The sequence below is a fragment of the Anabrus simplex genome, chromosome 3, assembly GCF_040414725.1.
Source record: "Anabrus simplex isolate iqAnaSimp1 chromosome 3, ASM4041472v1, whole genome shotgun sequence".
Classification (NCBI taxonomy): Eukaryota; Metazoa; Arthropoda; class Insecta; order Orthoptera; family Tettigoniidae; genus Anabrus; species Anabrus simplex.
Genome location: NC_090267.1, coordinates 136,277,422 through 136,298,240, shown reverse-complemented (window position 1 = coordinate 136,298,240; position 20,819 = coordinate 136,277,422). Strand labels below are relative to the sequence as shown.

General features: G+C 39.5%; 1 protein-coding gene across 1 annotated transcript in view; it reads right to left on the bottom strand.

The window, feature by feature from the left end:
• The window catches only part of MED24 (mediator complex subunit 24), a 359,234-nt gene that overhangs the window by 295,031 nt on the left and 43,384 nt on the right, over window positions 1-20,819 (bottom strand). Inside the window, exons 4-5 of the mRNA XM_067142734.2 lie at window positions 13,643-13,744; window positions 13,338-13,557 (exon numbers count right to left, since the gene is read on the bottom strand). Of these exons, the coding sequence (XP_066998835.1) occupies window positions 13,338-13,557; window positions 13,643-13,744 (322 nt within the window). The remainder of the gene's footprint in view (window positions 1-13,337; window positions 13,558-13,642; window positions 13,745-20,819) is intronic.

Genomic DNA, 20,819 nt, shown 5'->3' with positions numbered 1-20,819 from the left:
CATGTTCAGACATTCACCCTTGTGCATTTTACACGACAACAGTACAAAGTGTCAAAAACGTATCAAATGTAAGGCTTTTCAGGCGTTTGCTCTATTAACCAGCGTTTCGTCTTAGGTCTCACACTAGACTCATCAGAGGGCTTCTGATAAGTTCACCTGCATACCCCCAACGTCAGTGGGTAGGGTCTCACACATCCCACTCTGATGAGTCTAGTGTCAGACCTAAGATGAAACGCTGGTTAATAGAGCAAATGCCTGAAAAGCCTTACATCTGATATGTTTTTGACACTTTTGACATGCTCTATTGGTGAAAAATATCTAATTCCCTCCATGGGAATTTAGAATTTTCCATTCGGAATTGCTAGGCAGGCAATAATTCCATTGTGGAGATTAATCTCCCGTATGCAGTTATCAAACTGTGCCTCTTATAAGGGCTTCTGATAAGTTCACCTGCATACCCCCAGCGTCAGTGGGTAGAGTCTGACACATCCCACTCTGCTGAGTCTAGTGTCAGACCTAAGATGAAACGCTGGTTAACAGAGCAAACGCCTGAAAAGCCTTACATCTGATATGTTTTTGACACTTTTGACATGCTCTATTGGTGAAAAATATCTAATTCCCTCCATGGGAATTTAGAATTTTCCATTCGGAATTGCTAGGCGGACAATAATTCCATTGTGAAGATTAATCTCCCATATACAGTTATCAGACTGTGCCTCTTATAAGGGCTTCTGATAAGTTCAGCCGCATATACCCAGCGTCAGTGGGTAGGGTCTGACACATCCCACTCTGATGAGTCTAGTGTCAGACCCAAGACGAAACGCTGGTTAATAATTGGCTGAAATGCCACCGCCCGTTCCCCTCCCGGTACATTCTAACCTACTATAATATCAATATGCCAAATACCTACATAAAATTTTCAAATTGAAATTTATATCAGTTATCTTGGAGATTTCCTATCCTGATATAGGGCTTATCATGACTGAACATGTCAGCCGTAACTATAGATAACACTATAGCAACATTTACCGAAAACACTCAAAGACAAGAAATACAGGCAGTTGCAGTCATAACTGTTACGGAGTTATCCGTGGTAGTTAGAGGTGAAAGAAGGTGCTGGGATGAATAGGTCTCAATCTACGAAATTAAAGTTAATTTAAAATTTAACAAGGTTATATTTTCTTTTCAAGATTATGAAATAACAAATATAACAGGTACTTAGTAGCCTAGCAACAAATCGAGAATGTACAATTACAGTAGTTACAGGATTTGGGCTCCGAGAGCCAGACACACAATTCTTGAGCTATAAGCCCAACTTTACCCGTATACCAGATTCAACCAAGGGGCAGAAGACCCCAATCATGCTCAAGAGCACTTGCTCCCAATTACATAGTAAAAGCCTCCTCGAGGCACACAGAAAAAAATGTTTTTTGGAAGAGTAACCCGCTCTCAACGTTCCAGCCTACCAAAGGCCACACCAAATTCCACCTTCAAGCTGTCCTCTAAGGACATAAACACAGGGGTAAAAATACCCAACCTACTGAGGCCGATTTAGTAAATAAACAGGAAAATTACAAGGCCCCAAAATACAAACTTGAGTGGAGGCGTAACTGGCACTCCGAATATACTTTATTAAAACCTATTCGGCTCTAGGCCGCTTATGCAAGGGCTAATCCCATACTACAGAGGTGACATATATTTTTAAAAAATTATATTACAGTAGGAAGGGAAGAAACGGTTGTGAAAATAAGTTCACCTCAAAGCAATAGGAGTGGGAGCTCGAGAGGGTTAAGCACTCTCTATCCTAATATGTAGTTTAAAGAGATAGAATCTATACCGAGTGTCTTTTACATTTTAGAGGAAAGTTACATGGTAAAAGGTATCGAACCTGCCCTGAGAGTTAAACTGCTGAGCTAGCAAGAAAATAAGTTATTAAAAGGCCATTACCTTACTGCTGCCCGACGAAAGAGGCGCTTCCCGCCCCCTGCTACTTAATTTACACTATGATAGATGTTACTGAAGTGGCCCGGAGACCCAAAAATCAGCAGTTTATATACCCTCGTGGAACATTCGAGACCTTTTAAGAATAAGAACACCCGCCCACAAGCTTTTTATTGGACGGCCAAAAGATTACATGTCAAAACTGAAGAAGAAAACCAGGATTGGTGGAAAATTAATTACAGAAATTTATGATTGGCCAATTTCAAAACTGGCGGAAAGAAAGGGTTAACGTTGCCAACTTAAACAATGGCAGAAAGAAATTTAATAAAGAACAAACTTATAAATACTAAATTTCTTCAAAAAAAGGTTCCTACACTTCGCACTAGAGTGCACAATTGTAGTTCATAAGAGGTGCCATCTAGAAGAGAATGTTCGCACTTCTTGCTACGGAGAAAACAAAAATGCATCGAAAACGACACAGTTCAGAACGCTTCAAAATTTACTAGTAGGGACATCTTCTGAGAAACTTGAGAATTAACCCGGTAGTTAAAGTTCAGGCTTCCTCCAGTAGAGGAGTTTCAACTGGCGCAAAGTTTGAATTAGCGGCGTGGAGGTGTACCACCCGGTACAATAACAAAAGTAAGAAATCCATGAACATATGTTTACCTTCCTCGGTCATCCTGAAGATGTTCATTCCTAACATATTACAAGATATATCCCTTCCAACTAATTTCCCACATTTTTTGTTTGTTTGTTTGTTTGTTTGTTTTTGTTTGAAGCATAGGTCACTCTGAATAATTCCTATGAGCTACGTTGTTGTTATGCAGTGTACGCTGTTTATGTCCATACCACAATAAATATGCACTTCCGACCATTAGTTCCCTATCTCACTATCACCTGTTTCAATCTGAACCAAAGGATTTGAGACACCCTGTATATAAAGGTGAAAAAGGAATCAACAAGAGATCCGAAGAGCCAAAAGAGAATAAGAAAAGGATCAATTAAAAAGGCCAGAAGAGGACTTCCAAAAATACAACACAAGAGACTTCTACAAGACATTGATAAACAGAATCACTAGATACCAACCACAGAATATATGCTTAAGACAAAAAAAAATCCAAAGAACTGGCATTGAACAACAAAGGGAACTGTGAGACACAAAGTACTTCAAAGAACTACTGAACTGTCCTGAATGTACTGAGATAATCCCAAAGATCCGAAGAATCAAGAGTAATGATAAGTTAGAAGTACCAAACAAAAAAATAGAACAAGGGACAAATCATGAGATTAAAAGTGGTAGTACAGCAAGAGATAATGGCATGGTAGCCGAGATGCTGAATGGAGTTGCGCCGAAAATGATCAGAGAAATAACAAAGATCACACAAGACATATGGGAGACCGGAACACTACCAGTTATATCTGAGAAAGGAGGAAGAACCTGTATAAACAACTACAGAGAGATATCTTTACTACCAGTCGCATACAAGATCCTATCACAGTGTCAGCTGATAGGACAGTCTCCATTAGAAAACAAGATATACACCTTCATAGACTTCAAGAAGGCATATGATTCTATAGACAGACTATCACTGATCTGATAACTAGAAAAAAGAGGCCTTGACAAGAAGACAACAAATATCATTTAAAGAGACACAGACACCAAATCCAAAATCAAATTCAGGGAGAATTTTCAGAACCCTTTAAAATGAAAAATGGGAATGAGACAGGATGATCGTCTATCACCACTACTGTTCAACTAAATGCTAGATAAATTACTCAAAGAATGGGCAAAAGAACTGGAGACACAGGAACTGCACAAACCAATCAGGTTAGGAAGGAAGACCAAAGGAATAGACATGAGTTGTCTGGCATTCACAGATGATTTCAGGATACTCACAATGCAAAAACCACAACAAAACAGATTGAGATTCAAAAGAGGTGACTGATAAGATCAGACTACAGATCTCCTTTGATGAAAACAAAATTCATGTCAAACCACAAAGAGACACAATACAAGATTACAACAAAACATGAGGATATCAAGAGAGTACACAAATCCAAGTACCTCAGAGAGATGATACAGGACAATAAGTTAGAGAAAGAAGCTTACGAACAGAGAAATCAAAAGATCAGAAGATTCTGGAAGACTGAGAACATCTACAATAAGACATGCTGATCACATAACACCAACGTGAGACATTACAAACTCATCAAACCAGAAACCCTGAATGCATCAGATTTTTTTTTTCAAATGGCTTTATATCTATATATATAAAATAAGAGTTTTGTCTGTACATTGCTCAGAATTTGAAAATAATTGTATTTCTGTATCGGTCATGTCCACAGTAACAAGAAAATGCATTTTTTACTTTTCCGTAATTTCTGTCTGTCTGTCTGTACACGCATCACGAGAAAACGGCTGAAGAGAATTTTATGAAAATAGGAATGTAAAGTCGGGTGATGAACCGCTACAATCTAGGCTATAAATTATTTTAATCACGCTGAGTGAAATGGTAGTTTAGGGGAAGGCCTGAAATTTAATTCTCAAATATTTATGTTATTAGTGGTCGTGTCTTAATGACAATCCTAGACAAGGAAAATAAGTCACTACAATATAGGCTATACACGCTGAGAACAATGGTAGTTTAGGGGAAGGCCTAAAATTTAATTGTCATATATTTATTTTATCAGTGGTCGTATCTTCACGAAAATTGGTATGCAAAGTCGGGGAATAGGTCGCTATAATCTAGGCTATCAATAATGTTATTCGCACTGAGTGAAATGGTAGTTTAGGGGAAGGCCTGAAATATAATCTATATATAAAATAAGTGTTTTGCCTGTATATTGCTCAGAATTTGAAAAGAATGGTTTTTCTGTGTCAGTTATGTCCGCAGTGACAACGAAATGCATTTTTTACTTTTCCGTAATTTCTGTCTGTCTGTATGTATGTATGTATGTACACGCATCACGATAAAACGGCTGAAGAGAATTTAATGAAAATCGGTATGTAATGACGGGTGATGAACCACTGCAATCTAGGCTACAAATTATTTTATTCACGCTGAGTGAAATGGTAGTTTAGAGGAAGGTCTGAAATGTAATTCTCAAATAAGTTATTTATGTTATTAGTGGTCGTATCGATAAATACTACATAACTAACCTAACTTTAGTTATGTCGTAAGTTAGTAGTAGTTATGCAAGATGTTATTAAATTTCCGATCACTTATGTCTTATACATTGTTACCGTACCGCATATAATCGGAGATATTCATGAATTTGGATTTTTGTTACCAAGTCCATATCAGCAACGAGTCACGAGAAAATGGGTAAACAGAATTTAGTGAAAATCGGTATGTAAAGTCTGAGAATAAGGAACTACAGTCTACGATATAAATAATTTTGTAAGACTCCCTAATATCACAGAGTCGAAAGAAAACTAATTTGAAGGCCTGCAATATAGAAAGCTCATAAACTTTATCAACAATAACACTACATTGACCACTGTTTGTTGTGATGTGCTTTTTGTCTTCTCTTTCCTCTCATCCCCGATAGATAGGATTACTGCAGTGTACCGAGGTTTTTTTAAAATTTGCTTGACGTCACAACGACACAGATAGGTGTTATGGCATCGATGGGATAGGAAATGAATAGTCGTGTGAAGGAAGCGGCCTTGGCTTTAAGGTACAGCCTGGTGTGACTGGTGTGAAATAGGGAAACCACGGAATACCATTTTTTTTGCTTAACGTCGCACCGACACAGATATGTCTTATGCGACGATGTATAGGAAAGATCTAGGAAGTGGAAGGAAGCAGCTGTGGCTTTAATTAAGGTACAGTCCCGGCATTTGCCTGGTGTGAAAATGGGAAACCACGGAGAACCATCGTCAGGGCTGCCGACAATGGGGCTTGAACCCACCATCTCCCGAATACCATCTTCAGGTTCGCCGGCAGTTGGGTTCAAATCCACTATCTCTCGGATGCAATGTCACAGCTGCGCACCCCTAACCACACGGCCAACTCGCTTGGTCGTACCGACTGTAACAGCCTGCCCGTATATTGGTGGGAAGTAGCTGGGGTGTAAGATAACCTTCTTCTTTAGCATGCCATTCCTCTGGTTCATACATTTTCTGATATATCTGGTACGTAACACACTGGTTCATCATAGTATTCGAGCTATACAATCCCTACTCTGAGCCACTGATTGGAATGAGTAGTGAGCATATTTAACGCAATAATGACAGAGGAGTGTACACGGCAGTCTGCGACCTGGTTATTCCAGCTCTGGAACGTTAGACTCCTAGATCGGCACCGTAGTACTGTTCGTTGAAAGTGAGAAAGTGTGCGGGTTTTCGTTTGATTGAGTATTTTATATCATAACATTGCTTTCAATCGCTACATTCCTACTGACGTTTTTGTAATGACCTATGTTGAATTCAGTTAGGAAAACCACCAAGTCAGTCTTTCTGAGAATCCCGTTGCGAAGCACGGGTATATCAGCTAGTTGCACCAATAAAGATAGGTACTGTAAAATCCACTGACGGTGCAAGTAGACAGACTCACCATTCATATAAAGAAGCAGATAAGTAGAATGGTTGAGCTGTGGCCAAGCAGCGCTGTAACGAACATCAGTATAATGAAATTTTCAGAATAATTAATATTTTTTTTGGTCCCTTCCTTTTTCCCTATTTGTTGTATGTTAAAATATTTCATTTTAACGAATTTCGTAGTTTCAGTTTAACGAATTAAAATTGAGCTCTTTTCTTTACCAGTTTGACCATATTTTCCCAAATTAAAACCAAAATTCATCCTGTTTTATGACCAACATTTTTCTTGTTACATTATTTTGTTATTCAGGCGATATGATCGCCATTTTCCATATATGCACCATACGTGATCGAGAAGGCAATCGCTTTTGTGTAACCAATACGCTTCGCCCAGTTCTCACATATGTGGTATAGAACTTATTTGGGAAAGACTAACGGTGTCCGACCTTCAAACTATTGAAAATGTAAAGGCCAGATTTCTGAAATGAACACTGGGCATCTCCAAGATGTCACCATCATGACTTGCGTATGAATTATCCAAAGAAGCTTTTTTACTGGAAGATTTGAAAATAAGAATGCAGCTTTCACATACGCAGCAAGAAGAAGTAGTTCTCCAAGAGAGAAAGAGAAAACAAGCAGAAATCAGCCTGGATTTTTATACAGCTGATGCTATGATTGACCGCAGCTGGACTGGTCCAAATAATGACATGAGAAGTGCTTTGAATAGGCTGGCGGTACATGGGTTTCACCATCGTCTATGCCGGCGATCAGGCTTTCATGAACCGTCCCTACATTGTGTGTGTACGTTGTGTGATAAACATTGTGATCGCTATCATTTCAGCAAGTGCAACAAGAGAAAAAAATCTTCACTAGAATATGCGAAAGATTAATGTATTTTTATTTTAATGCACATTTGTGCACTATTAAATAAATAAATATGCTTCGCCCATCATCCAATGTAAGACGTCACTCTATTAGCTGAGTAGGAGCGCCAAGTTTGCAATCCACCAATGAACGCTACGCTTTGCGCAACCAATAGGATTCGTGCATCAACCAATGTAAGACATCACACTATTGGCTGAGTAGGATCGCGATGTTTGTAATCCACCAATGAACGCGACGGTTTTGTCGCATCATGCATTGCATGTTTCTTCTTCGTATTTAATTCGCAAAGCCTATTCAAAGCACTTCTCACATTCTTTTCGATTTCTCATGTCATTATTTGGACCGGTCCAGCTGCGGTCAATCATAGCATCAGCTGACTAAAAATCCAGGCTGATTTCTGCTTGTTTTCTCTTTCTCTTGGAGAAGCAGAAGTAGAAGGAAATATAGCGAAGAAGTATGGCATTAGCCCATCAACACTTTCTACTTTTTTTAAAATAGAAAAGTAAGATAGAGGAAAACATTGATGCTGATGCCGTAGGTCCACAGCGTACGAAGATCAGGACAGCCGACTACAAGGAGGTGGACCAAGCCGTCTATACGTAGTTTGTAGAAATGCGGAGTAAAAACATTCCAACAAATGGCCCACTGTTATGTGAGCACGCGCGATCTTTCGCACGTTCGCTTGGGTCACCTGAGTTTATGGGTAGTGCTGATTGGCTTCAAGGTTCAGGGAGAGATATGGCATATCCCACAACATTATAAATGGTGAAGCTAACGATGCCCCAAAGGAAGTTACGTCTTCATGGCGGCTGAAGACTCTAAAGGATGCCTTGAAAGAATATTCACCGGCAGACATTTATAATGCAGACAAAACTGCATTATTTTATAATCTAATGCCGAACAAAACCCTTGATTTTAAGGGAAATAAGTGTTTTGGGGGCAAACGTTCAAAAGAACGTTTCACGGATCTTTTGTGCACCAATTCCACAGGGACGAACAAACTGAAGCCTCTCATAATTGGGAAGTTGGTTTTTTTTTTTTTGCTAGGGGCTTTACGTCGCACCGACACAGATAGGTCTTATGGCGACGATGGGATAGGAAAGGCCTAGGAGTTGGAAGGAAGCGGCCGTGGCCTTAATTAAGGTACAGCCCCAGCATTTGCCTGGTGTGAAAATGGGAAACCACGGAAAACCATTTTCAGGGCTGCCGATAGTGGGATTCGAACCTACTATCTCCCGGATGCAAGCTCACAGCCGCGCGCCTCTACGCGCACGGCCAACTCGCCCGGTAATTGGGAAGTTTGGGAAGCCAAGGTGCTTCAAGGGGGTGCAACATTGCCCTGTGAATACAGGCACAACTCTAAGGCATGGATGACATCTGTGCTATTCAACGAGTGTTTGTTGGACTTGGAACGTTGGATGAAGGCCGAAAAGAGGAGAATTCTTCTATTATTGGACAATTGCTCTTCTCATAATTGTGTGCCTTGCCATTTGGAGCATGTAAAAGTTTTATTTTGCCTCCAAATACAACTTCAATTCTGCAGCCGCTGGATCGGGGTATAATTCATGCAGTAAAGCGGCATTACCGAGCTCATGTAGTCCGTCGAATGCTGTGCAACGTTGCCACGAATAGACACATTAACATCAACATATTGGAAGCAAATGCAGATGTTTAATGCTGCATGGAAATCCTTGAATGCAGACATCATCACAAACTGCTTTAGAAAAGCTGGAGTGGTTTTTACAGAAGATGTCGCAGAAAGTGAAGTGTTGGATGATGTGGAAACCGAGGACAGTTGGAAGCGTTTGTGTACAAAGTTGGATGTGCCATCTACGGTAAGTCTTACCGACTACATCAATGTAGATAGTGATGTAATAGTCCACAAAGAATCACCAATGAGGAAATTGTGGAGGACATTATGAAAGATAGAGATCCATGCAATGAGGAGGAAGAGGAAAACAACCCCCAAAATGATTGTGATCAACAGAGCTTGACTCTTCAGCAGGCAACGAACATGGCACATAGCCTTCAAGATTTTCTTGTGTCACAAAGTGATGTGCCAGAATCTGTTTTAAATTCATGTGCAGTGGTTGGTGACTATTTGGAACAAGCTTTTGTGTCTGGATCTGTTCAGAAGAAAATCAGACTTTTTCAAAAAATGATGTTCTGGAACAATGTGTAGACTTGCTGGTACAAGATAAAAATAGATTTTCTGAAAACATCTGTCAGTACTGTTACTCTTATTATTATAATGGTATTTTGAAGTTATATAGATCCTGCAGCTGATATAACAGGGTAGATGACCTCATAGCTCCGCCACTAAAAACAACAATAACTAACAGATATAATACTAGGCGAGTTCTTAAGAATTGACTTATTTCAGTATAACAAAATTTAAGTATAACAAATTAATTTCAGAGGTCCGCAAAATTTTGACTGGTATATCACAGATGGTCTAGGCAGGAAAATTGATTTGTACCATATTATTGTGAACCATTAAAACATTTCACGTATGTCTGATAGATACTTGTAACTATTCAGTAAACTACAGGCACATAACATTCATCTCATTAACATACCTCTGTGTACCTAACAAACCCTGCAGAGTTCAAGACTACACAATGACCGTACATGATCACTGAAATGTCTCTCTCCCTTCTGCCTACTTGTGCCCAGCCCTTGCCTCCACGCACAGGTCAATTTATTTTCATTGCCCATTTGCCAGTCTCTGATGTAGATCATATTCATGACACAAACATAAATGATCTACTGCTGGAACTGTTAATCTCAGCATTCTGCTGAAATATCAGAAACAGCTATGCCGTGGATAAAAAAAAAAAACACAAAATGTGACCTAAACACTGGCAGAAATGGAAAAAAATGACACTCCGAAAGATGTAAGTCAAAAACTTTGCAATAGAAGAGGTGAAAGGACAAGTCCATGCAAGTGAACAATTAAAACAATATTATAGTAGTTCAAAATTCCACCACAAGATGGAAGCATAACGGTAGAGCTGCAGGTTCAATAGGTGCAGTTGGCAATAAGGAAACAGTATGACTGTCATCAGTTGGAGGTACAAACACACAGTAGTGTGCCATGCAACGATGAAAAACATGCAGCGAATTTGTGCAGTTAAATGACTGAAGGGGGGTTGCATAGTGGGCATCTGAGGAGGAGGAGGCTGGTCATTTGGGCAAACTGACACAAGACGGGACGAGATGTTTCAACAGTTCATGGATTTTTTCAGCAATATCAAAACAAAAGGTGTATTAACACTTGTAAACCTGGCCGAGGACCATCCGATCAGACCACCATACGTGAAGACCAGGAAAGTCAGCTGCAGTGGCGTGCTCAATATCCAGACCTGCCCTGGTGAAGCACGTATGCAACTGGATGAGAGGATATATCGTCCGTCTCTAAGCTTTGGCAATGAACTTGATCAGTTGGGTGCACAACTCTAACAAGCCTAGGATGCCCCGTTGGCCGCCATCTTTTTCAGGACTCCTGTAGGATATTCACAGCTACCATAGCGGTCTCGGGGCCCACACAGTCGCCACTGTAATTCACCCCCACAGGCTATTCCCTACTTGATGACTTTGCTCATCTCCCACGACGTGGACGAGAGAGTCATGAATAGAATACAGGCAAGTGAAATAAAATTTCTGAGAAGCAGGATAGGAGTGACAAGATGGGATAAGATGAGAAATGAGAAAGTTCGAGATATAGTAAAAGAAGAGCCAATACAGAATAGGATAGAGGCATCTAGACTTACATGGTATGGACACATGAAGAGAATGACAGAGGAAAGGATACTGAGGAGGATGCACGAAATGGAGATAACAGGTAAACGTCCCAGAGGAAGACCAAGAGACAGGTGGATAAAAGGAGTGGAAGAGTGCGTACAGAGAAGAGGAGAGGACTGGGCAAGAGTGAGTAGGGAGAAGTGGTGGGAAGACAAGAGGAGATGGAGAGGCTATGTTCCAAGCAGACCCGGCCAACAGCTGGAAACTGCAGATGAGGATGATTTTCTAAATGATTCCCTATACATTCCACCTATAAAACTCCACATTAGTGGGAATCATTCTTTCAAAATACTTCATTTGTAGCTTAAAAAACTGAATTTTAAAAATTATTACCATATTTATTTGTGTATCACACCCCCTCGCATATTAGACCCCCGCTGGCTTTTTGAGACAAATACAGTTAAAAAATAATTATCGCATACAAGACACCCCCCCCCCCCCCCCCCCCCCGTCCAAAGTAATTCATCAGAGAAGAACAATCTACATCTCTGGTTTTGTAGTTAAAAATGTCACCACCGTAATGGTTAGCACAATTAGCTGCCATTCTTGGGGGCCTGAGTTTGATTCCCAGTACCATACTGCCAGAGATTTAAGAATGGCAGGAAGGTTGATATGCAGTAAAAATGGTACATGTAGCTCCCCTCCATTGGAGGTGTGCCTAAAAAGAGCTGCACCACCTCGGGATGAGGAAAAGAGTTTACTTTAGTTAAGCAATAGTCACGGTTGTTGCTAGTAATATAGCAGGTGAGATCATTAACAAAATGATCGTTTAATATCTAGTAACTCAGGCCAATATACGTAATGTTTTGAGAGAAGTTGGTGATAAAAACAATCTAATCATAACGGTTGTTTTACTCAGCAATTTACCTAACAAATAATAATAATATTGATTTTACGTCCCCACTAACTACTTTCACGATTTTTGGAGATGCCAAACAAAACATACGAGTTAATAAAAAAATGGAGACAACGAACATATGAAATTAAACATTACGATAATAAAACGCATTACCGCCACATCCATAGACATCCATAAATGCAGCAAGCTTTCCTGTTATTTATTTTTATTCTTTCCATTGTGGAACTTCTGGCACTACCTGGGCACTTGACAGCATACCAAACCTAAACGATATGGTCTCTCTTATCTCAATTACAGATGTTTAGGTAAATACTGCTGTGATAAATGTAGAGAACAAGCATGAAATATACTTAAAAATAAAGGTCTGGCTTTTAACAGCTGCAGTTATCTAAAGAATGCTTCAGTCACTATGCATTACGTTTGGAAGTATACCTCGTAACATAAGCTAGTTATCAGCTGGTATGTTTGCACGCTTTCTACAGCATGGCTTTATTCAGGAGGTGGCTTCTGCTAAACATACCCCAACTGGCAATAACAGACACCATCTAGAGAAACCATATGCAAATAGATTCTCAGGTTTTGGACTCTATAATCGGAAACTAAACTATTTTTAAAAGTTTCAAAAAGACGGATCTTGAATGCTCTCGATCGCAGAGCGTGGCTGATGAGATGGCAGTGAAGATGACTTCATTTGGAATGACGACATGCCAGTAGCAGGGAAGCTGGCGGCACAAGACGATGATAATTCAAATGAAAGCAGTGATCAGGTTTACTGTGTGGTAGGCCTACTGCTCAACTGACAGAGACACATGACTGGCCATTAAGTTCTTTTGATTAATATTGCATAATATGATAATAAGATACCCTTATCCCTTTTTCCTTCAGGGTTGAGTATGAAGTGAGACGAATCTTTGTAGCGAGTTTTTATGACCGGATGCATTCCTGATGTCAACCTTATCAGAGAAGTTAATGAGATGAAATGAATGAAGTGATAAAAGAGTAACTAAAACTGGCTATATTTACTTTACATGTAGGCATGCACATGTACATTTGTCTTTTTAAATTTAGAAATACTGCCTACCAACGAAAACAGCTGGTAAAACTAAGAATACATTCATATGTTTGTTAAAGAATAGTGTAGAATGTTTACATGTAAAATTTACAGCTCTTTATAGCCTAAAAGTGATGTGTTCACCACAAAATGAGGTTACTGCATATTGGACACCCCCTTACTGTTTTTGGCTGTAAAAGTGGAAAAAAAGGGGTCTATTACATGAGTAAATACAGTAAATAAAATAACATTACCTGTACATTCATGCCGAGCAAGATACAACATAGCAACCATGAAATCACAGCTTAGCATTTCTTTCAGTATGGCTGCTGGTTTATCAAGCATGGCAGGATACTGTAAGTCACTGGCGTTTTGAAGTGCATGCTGGGCACATGTCAAGAGCCACTGAACAATAGACAGAACAGCAGTGGCTAGAAGACCTTCCTCGGGCTTGCCACGGCATGTAATACCTCCCTGTAGGCCAACAATATCAGTCACATGATCATCATCATTAGTATAACAAGATAATAAAAACTAGCTTAGATATTTTATCTCTCACCTGTATAGTTTCCAGGAACTCCAATAAACTAACAATGCAGTGGGGCTTGTGGAAGCTGTCATATTTGCTGATCCTTTGTAGCACTGCAGCATATGAGACTAACTGCGGGCAAACAAAACTGAACTAACATTAACAGCATAACATAAGTATAATATTATTCTGGAAAAACTTGTGAATTAACACCGATTATTAGATGGCACTGGCACACAAAATGTAGTTTCATAGATTATAATATATTATGAAATTAAGGTGTTGCTTACTGTTTGATGATAGTAACTTTACAAAGGAAAAATTAAATGTATCCTCCTAATTCAAAACAAAACATAATTCCATCATTAAATGGAGCAATAAAATTCAACCATGTTTAGACTCATTTCAGGCATCTTTAGTGAAATAAAGGGGGGGGGGGGGGGGAAATTAATCTACATAATATAAGCTAAAAATGTGCTAAAAACATAATGAAGGAACAAATGAAAAACAAAAGAGACAGACGGAAATAAAAACAATAACAATATACAATAGTTACATCACTAGATGGAGCAATAAATAACTCGCTGAGACAAATTCAGTGAACAAAGGGTTAATATAAAACATAATTGAATCGAAAAAATGTGCTAAACCTAAGAAAAGAAATCATAATATAACAGACGGAAACGAAACAATAAGTGCTAATAGTGAGGTTGCGAAACTCTTAGACTAAAAATTTTAGTTTGATAACAATTCAAAAAGAGGACAAAATCACTGTGTTGAAAATTCAGGCTGACAGTCTGTAGATACACCATCCCACGAATGGCTAGGAGGGGAGCAAAAAAGCTTGAGAAACCAGGTTTGAGAGGAGACAACTTGCCAGGTGAAATGTATGTGATAAGTGATGGAAAAACGCCGATGAATTTAAAATTTCAGAATAGCAGCATTCTCAATTTCTTCTCAATTTAGTGGTCCCGTTCTCAAAGATTATTTCCAATGTTGGCTAGGTGTGTTTGCCTTATTTTAAATGGTCGAGAGGGCAGTGACAAAACTGGGAAGCTGTGTTAGAGAAGTAACATGTGCATGGTAAACTGTAAGTGACCATAGTGTAAACCGTCAATGAAGTTCCAATCTGTAATGGAAAAAATGAGGTTGTGTGAGAAACTTGGGCTGATAAGTAAAAAGTGTAAAATGGGTGCAAAGAAAACTTTAAACTTAAGGGACTTAAAAGGTGGTTGTCCTCTCGAACCGGCCTGGCCTTCTCAAAGTTAACGGTCTCATTCATACGATCGAGCCTATTAATGGCTCAGCTGTGTTTGTGAAGATGCCTGCACACAGTTGTTGAGACTGTATTATTTTTTTATGTTATTTTTTAACATATTATTTCAGCCTTTTAGGACCATGCTTAACACTTGTCACCCTTTCTGGATCTCCACTACTCCTTCATCTTTATGGAGAATGCACTTCTTCTTTGCTCTTTGGACCACTTTGCACCATGTTGTCTTCTCACTCTTTCTGGCAGATCCTTTAACTCCTGTACCCAGGTCCTGAACTTACTTCTTTCTTGAACCAGTGTCTCGAGAGACACCAGCCAGATACTCTATCTCTGCAGTTGCCCATGGAGTGGAACATTTCCAAGTGATGAGAAGATGTAGAATTCCTTTAGATATTCTGATGTTAGCCATTCAAAATATTTGCCTTCAGAATTTTGACATTGGCCAAGGATCTTTCTTAGGATTTTCCACTCCTTCATTTAGATTTCTCCATTTCACTGCGGTGACAGAGAGCCAAGCATTCAGCAGCATAATGCAAAAGGCTTCCGGCCATACTACTGTGGTGTAGTGGTGGTATTTGGCCTGCCATGAGATCGATCTAGACTGAAGTAGGTTTACAAAGGTGAAAAGCTGTTTCCATACGTTTAACATGATGTTTCAGAGCTCCCATCATTATTTCACATTTCTTCAAAGAATACCTGAAGACCTAATAAAGTAATGCTATTGGCTTTACGTCCCACCAACTACTTTTACAGTTTCTGGAGACACCAAGGTGCCCGAATTTAGTCCCACATGAGTTCTTTTACATGCCAATAAATCTACCAACATGAGGCTGACGTATTTGAGTGCCTTCAAATACCACCGGACTGAGCCACGATCGAACCTGCCAAGTTGGGGTCAGAAGACCAGCGCCTCAACCGTCTGAGCCACGCAGCCCGGGATCTGGAAACCTACAACGACAGTTACTTCAATGTTTCAACCTGCAGGTGGGTAATGTTTAGTTCATCTGCCATTAGGACTACATTATCTGAAAAAGCAAGACAATTGATATTCACTGCTTTGGATCCAGTGTGTCGTAGGACAGATATCCTAATTATGATAAAACCTTCAATAATCATATTGAATATCATAGATAATATACGAGGGTGAGTCCATAAATAAGTCACAAAACTGAATTGAGGCAAAAATAATCAAAGTAACTTTCCGACATTTACTGTACTTTTCCACATATTCACCCTGTACATTCAGGCATCTCTTTACAAGTCCTTGAAAGCCAGCAGCAAAGAAGTCCTTTGGTTGCTGTCCCAGCCAATGTATAACCTCATAGATTACGGCATCATCTGTATCAAAATGATGGCCACCCAAATTATTTTTTAGGGGCCCAAACAGATGAAAATCACTGGGGGCTAAGTCAGGACTGTACGTTGGATGTTCCAAGTGCTCCCCATCTCTGATGCTTTTCCTTCCATGGTTAAACTTCTGGATCCAAGTGAACACAGCTTTCCGTGAGAAACATTTTTCACCAGACGGGATGCATTTCACGATGCACTTCTTCTGTGGACAGTCCTTTGGCCCACAAAAAACACACAACTGCACGCTGTTCTTTTCATGTACAGTCATGCAACACATGTGCCATCGTGCACTAACAGCCTCTGACTGACTGAGTGCCTGCGAGATATCGTATGACAACCATACATATGCTGCCATCTACTGGCAAAACTTGCGCACGTAATTTCAAATGGTATAAGGCGCACACATGTTTGCGACTTATTTATTGACTCACCCTCGTAATAGGAGTTACGATAATTTATAAATTATCTATATATATAAAATAAGAGTTTTGTCTGTACATTGCTCAGAATTTGAAAAGAATGGTATTTCTGTATCGGTCATGTCTAGAGTAACAAGGAAATGCAATTTTTTCTTTTCCATAATTTCTGCCTGTCTGTCTGTCTGTCTGTACACGCATCACTAGAAAACGGCTGAAGAGAATTTATAAAAAATCAGTATGCAAAGTCGGAAAATAAGTCGCTACAATCTAGGCTATAAATAATTTTATTCACGCTGATTGAAATGGCAGTTTAGGGGAAGGCCTAACATTTAATTCTCAAATATTTATGTTAATAGTGGTGATATCTTAACGAAAATTGGTATACAAAGTCGAGGAATAAGTCGCTACAATCTAGACTATAAATAATTTTATTCTCGCTGAGTGAAATGTTAGTTATGGGGAAGGCCAAAAATTTCATTCTTAAATATTCACGTTATTAGTGTCCTATCTCAGTGAAAATTTGTATGCAAAGTCGGAGAACGAGCCACTAAAATCTAGGCAATACATCATTTTATTCACGCTGAGTGAAATAGTACTTTGGGGGAAGGGCCAAAATTTAATTCTCAAATATTTATATTATTAGTGGTTGTATCGATAAATACTACATAACGAAAGTCATATAGAATTAAAGTTCCGACCATTTATGTCTTATACATTTTTACCGTACCGGTTATAACACAGATATTCATTAATTTGTATTTTGTTGCTAAGTTCATATCAGCGCCGAGCCACGAGAAAACGGGTTAACAGAATTTAACGAAAATCGGTATACAGTATAGATACGGCGAATAAGAAAATACAGTCTAAGCCAGAGCCTCTCAGGGTGCATGCGCCGTGCAGTGCACGGGCGCAAGGTGCAGGAGACGACTTCACTAGGTTCACCAGAGTGCAAACCCCACTCGACTTCCCCTACACCTGTCTCACCCGTTTGGCCTGTCTTCGCCTTCTCCACCTTCCCCGCTGATCCTCCCCTCACTGCGAAATGTTAATGTGCAGTGAGAGGTGACACTGTTGTATGAGACAACGTTACCAGTGTTAAAACACTCTTCTTTCAATCTGGTTTGAGCAAACAATTTATATTTTCGAGCCCTTCTTTTTTTTATCTTTGCAATGATACCAGTTATGCCTGCAACAAGGGACCGGCTGACAGCAATCTGAGAGCCTTCTTTAAATTACCATCAAAAATAGGCCTGCTCGCACACAATCTAGTTTTCGTACAAGTCAAAGCAGGAAAGAAATACCTTTCACATATGCATGTGGAACCAAACATAGAAATAATCTTAGCTGCTTCTCGATGCAGCTTAGGAAAACCTTCCTTCAAAAAATTCTCGTAGAATTTGAGCAAAGCTTTTGTTTTGGAAAATAGATCTTTTTGATTAAATTATCACATAATTATTGTCCCACGGATTAAGCATTTGGCTTTATCGTCACGACTGACAAAGAAATACCAAAGTTCGAGTTCGATTTTCGGAAGTCTTTGCATTCTTTGAAACAGGTTGCTCCATTATTATGCTGGTATCTTGCGCTTATCTATTTCACTGATAAACAAGCCATCTATCACCGAACGCTTCGTCGCTCTCAGCGCACTACACCATCCGAGTCAAGTCGAGTCGGAACGATGCATAGTGCACGGAGTCTCTGCGCCTCGATATGCATACGTGAGATTTTGAGCGTTTGAGAGGCCCTGGTCTAAGCTATAAACAATTTTATTCAAACTGGATTAAATTGTAGTTTAGGGGAAGGCGCCTAAAATTTAATTTTTAAATACCTATGTTATTGGTCCTATCGAAAAGTACTACATAACAAATGTTACAGAGAATACAATTTCCGACCATGTATATTCTATTCAGTTTTACTGTACCGACTTTGATAGGAGTGATATTTCAGAGTCGGAAGAAAACTAAATGTGAAGGCCTACAATATCGAAAGCGCATAACATTGATGAACAATAACATTACATTGACCACTGTTACTGGCGGTGTTCTTTATCTCTTATGCTGCTTCTCAAGTCCGATAGATGGGATTACTGCTGCGTACCAAGTATAACAGCCTGACTGATTACCGGCGGAAATTAGCCGGGGAGTTAGAAAACTTTCTTCTTTAGCATGCCATTCCTCTGGTTCATACATTTTCTGATACAGCTGGTACGTAACACACTGGTTCATCATAGTATTCCAGCTGTCCGATCCCCGCTCTGACGCGCTGTTTTGAGTGAGCAGTGTGCATACTTAAGGCAGAGGCTCGCTTAGTAGTAGTAGTAGTAGTAGTAGTAGTAGTAGTAGTAGTAGTAGTAGTAGTGGTAGTAGTAGTAGTAGTAGTAGTAGTAGTAGTAGTAGGCGGCCTATGGCCTGGTCTAGAATAACAATTTAGGCCTATTCCAAATGACTCAAAATTCGACCCTGAAAAGAGCCTTTTCTTAAGCTTCTTCCTCCTGACTTTTATTAAATTCTACATTCATGTTATTCCAAATTAGCAGTGAAGAGAGGGCTCCTCTGGCTTGGAGGAGAAATTTGCCTCCAAGTCAGATAGATTTTTCCGCCGCCAGTGTAGTGAATTGATATTTACCGTCTCATCGTGTACTCCTAGGAAATACATTAGTAAAAGGGCATGATTTTTGCCCTACGAGTTTCCACTATTCGACCTCCTCCCCGCCGAAAAAAAGACGAAGAGTGTTCACAGATCACAGCTGCCTGCGGCTTGGTCATCCCAGCTCTGAAACTTTGGACTGTAATATCGGGAGCTTAGACCTGTTTGTTAAAAGTGAGAAAATGTGTGGTTTGTGATTTGATCGAGTATTTCATATCAAAGCATTGCTTTTAATTGCGCCATTCCTACTGACGTCACTGTATGTTCATTTCAGTTGGGAAAACCAGTAAGACAGTCTTTTTGAGGATGTAAAAAGGCAGGTGGAGAGTGAGTGTCTGCCATTAAAATGAAAGCTTCTCAACCTTACTGTGACTGAAGGTATGCAAGCAGGTCTACCATTACAGTGAAAATTCCCTAACTCAGTCTTCGTATTAGAAAAGATGTTTGGTGACTTCCCTGTCGAGTTTCTAGGGTAACGTTAAGGGCTTTGCAATTTAATACAATCTTGCTCACAACATGTACACTACCTAATCTAGAATTCTGTATACAATGTAGAATTCCATAGCGAAGCACGGGTACAGCTAGTGTTACTATATATTAATGTTTTGTGTCTCTGGACGTATAACGTCCATATGCTTATCCTGCTTAACATAGCAACGGACGTACTAAGATGCAAAGACTTTCAATATGGTGTCAAGAAACATCACCATTAGGTCTCTGGTGTGAAACATGTATATATTCTTTGTAGATTGTTTTAGAGGAGCGATTGTTAGTCTGGGAGGAATAAAAAAGTGAACCAGTGGTGTATAAAAAGAGCGATTGACGAGACCAGTAATAGTTTCGCAATGAAAATAAAGTTGTTCAGATATAAGTAAACATGTTCTCGTGTGATATTTTTATTTCGTAAAATAAAAAAAATGCATATAGAGAACGATAAATTGGCGACCGTGACAGGACTTTCGAAACTCAGTGATGAAGACTGATCAAATGACCGTGGTGATTTTACGGAAGGCGCTGGCATCCCGAGGTTTAACGACGGCTGGTAGCAAGGCAGAGTTACAAAAGAGGCTGCGCCACGATTTGATAGAAAACGAGGAGGACTCAGGCAGTTTCGATTTCGAAGTCATCTCGGAGAAGGAAACCAATGGCCGGGTAGGCATTATGCTTGCACAACTAACTACTTTGAATGAGACCCAATCTGAAAAACTCGAAAGGAAAATCACGGCCCAGTCTCAAGAAATAAAAAGCCGAATCAATTCCTGGGTCAAAAATCTGAAAGAAGAAATTTCAAAAATTAATGACAAAAGCAACAGCGTAGAATTAAATGTAGATAAAGTAGTAAGTGATATGCACACCTTGGAAAACCAAGTCAAGAAGAAGAAAGGTGAAGAGAAAACCAATTCAGAGGATAACAATAAAAAAGATCAAGATTCTAATGCTCATTCTACAACTGAAGAAGGTCAACGAAAGAAACCTGTGCATGATCTATCCTGCCCTCATTGTGTAAGGGAGGCTGGAA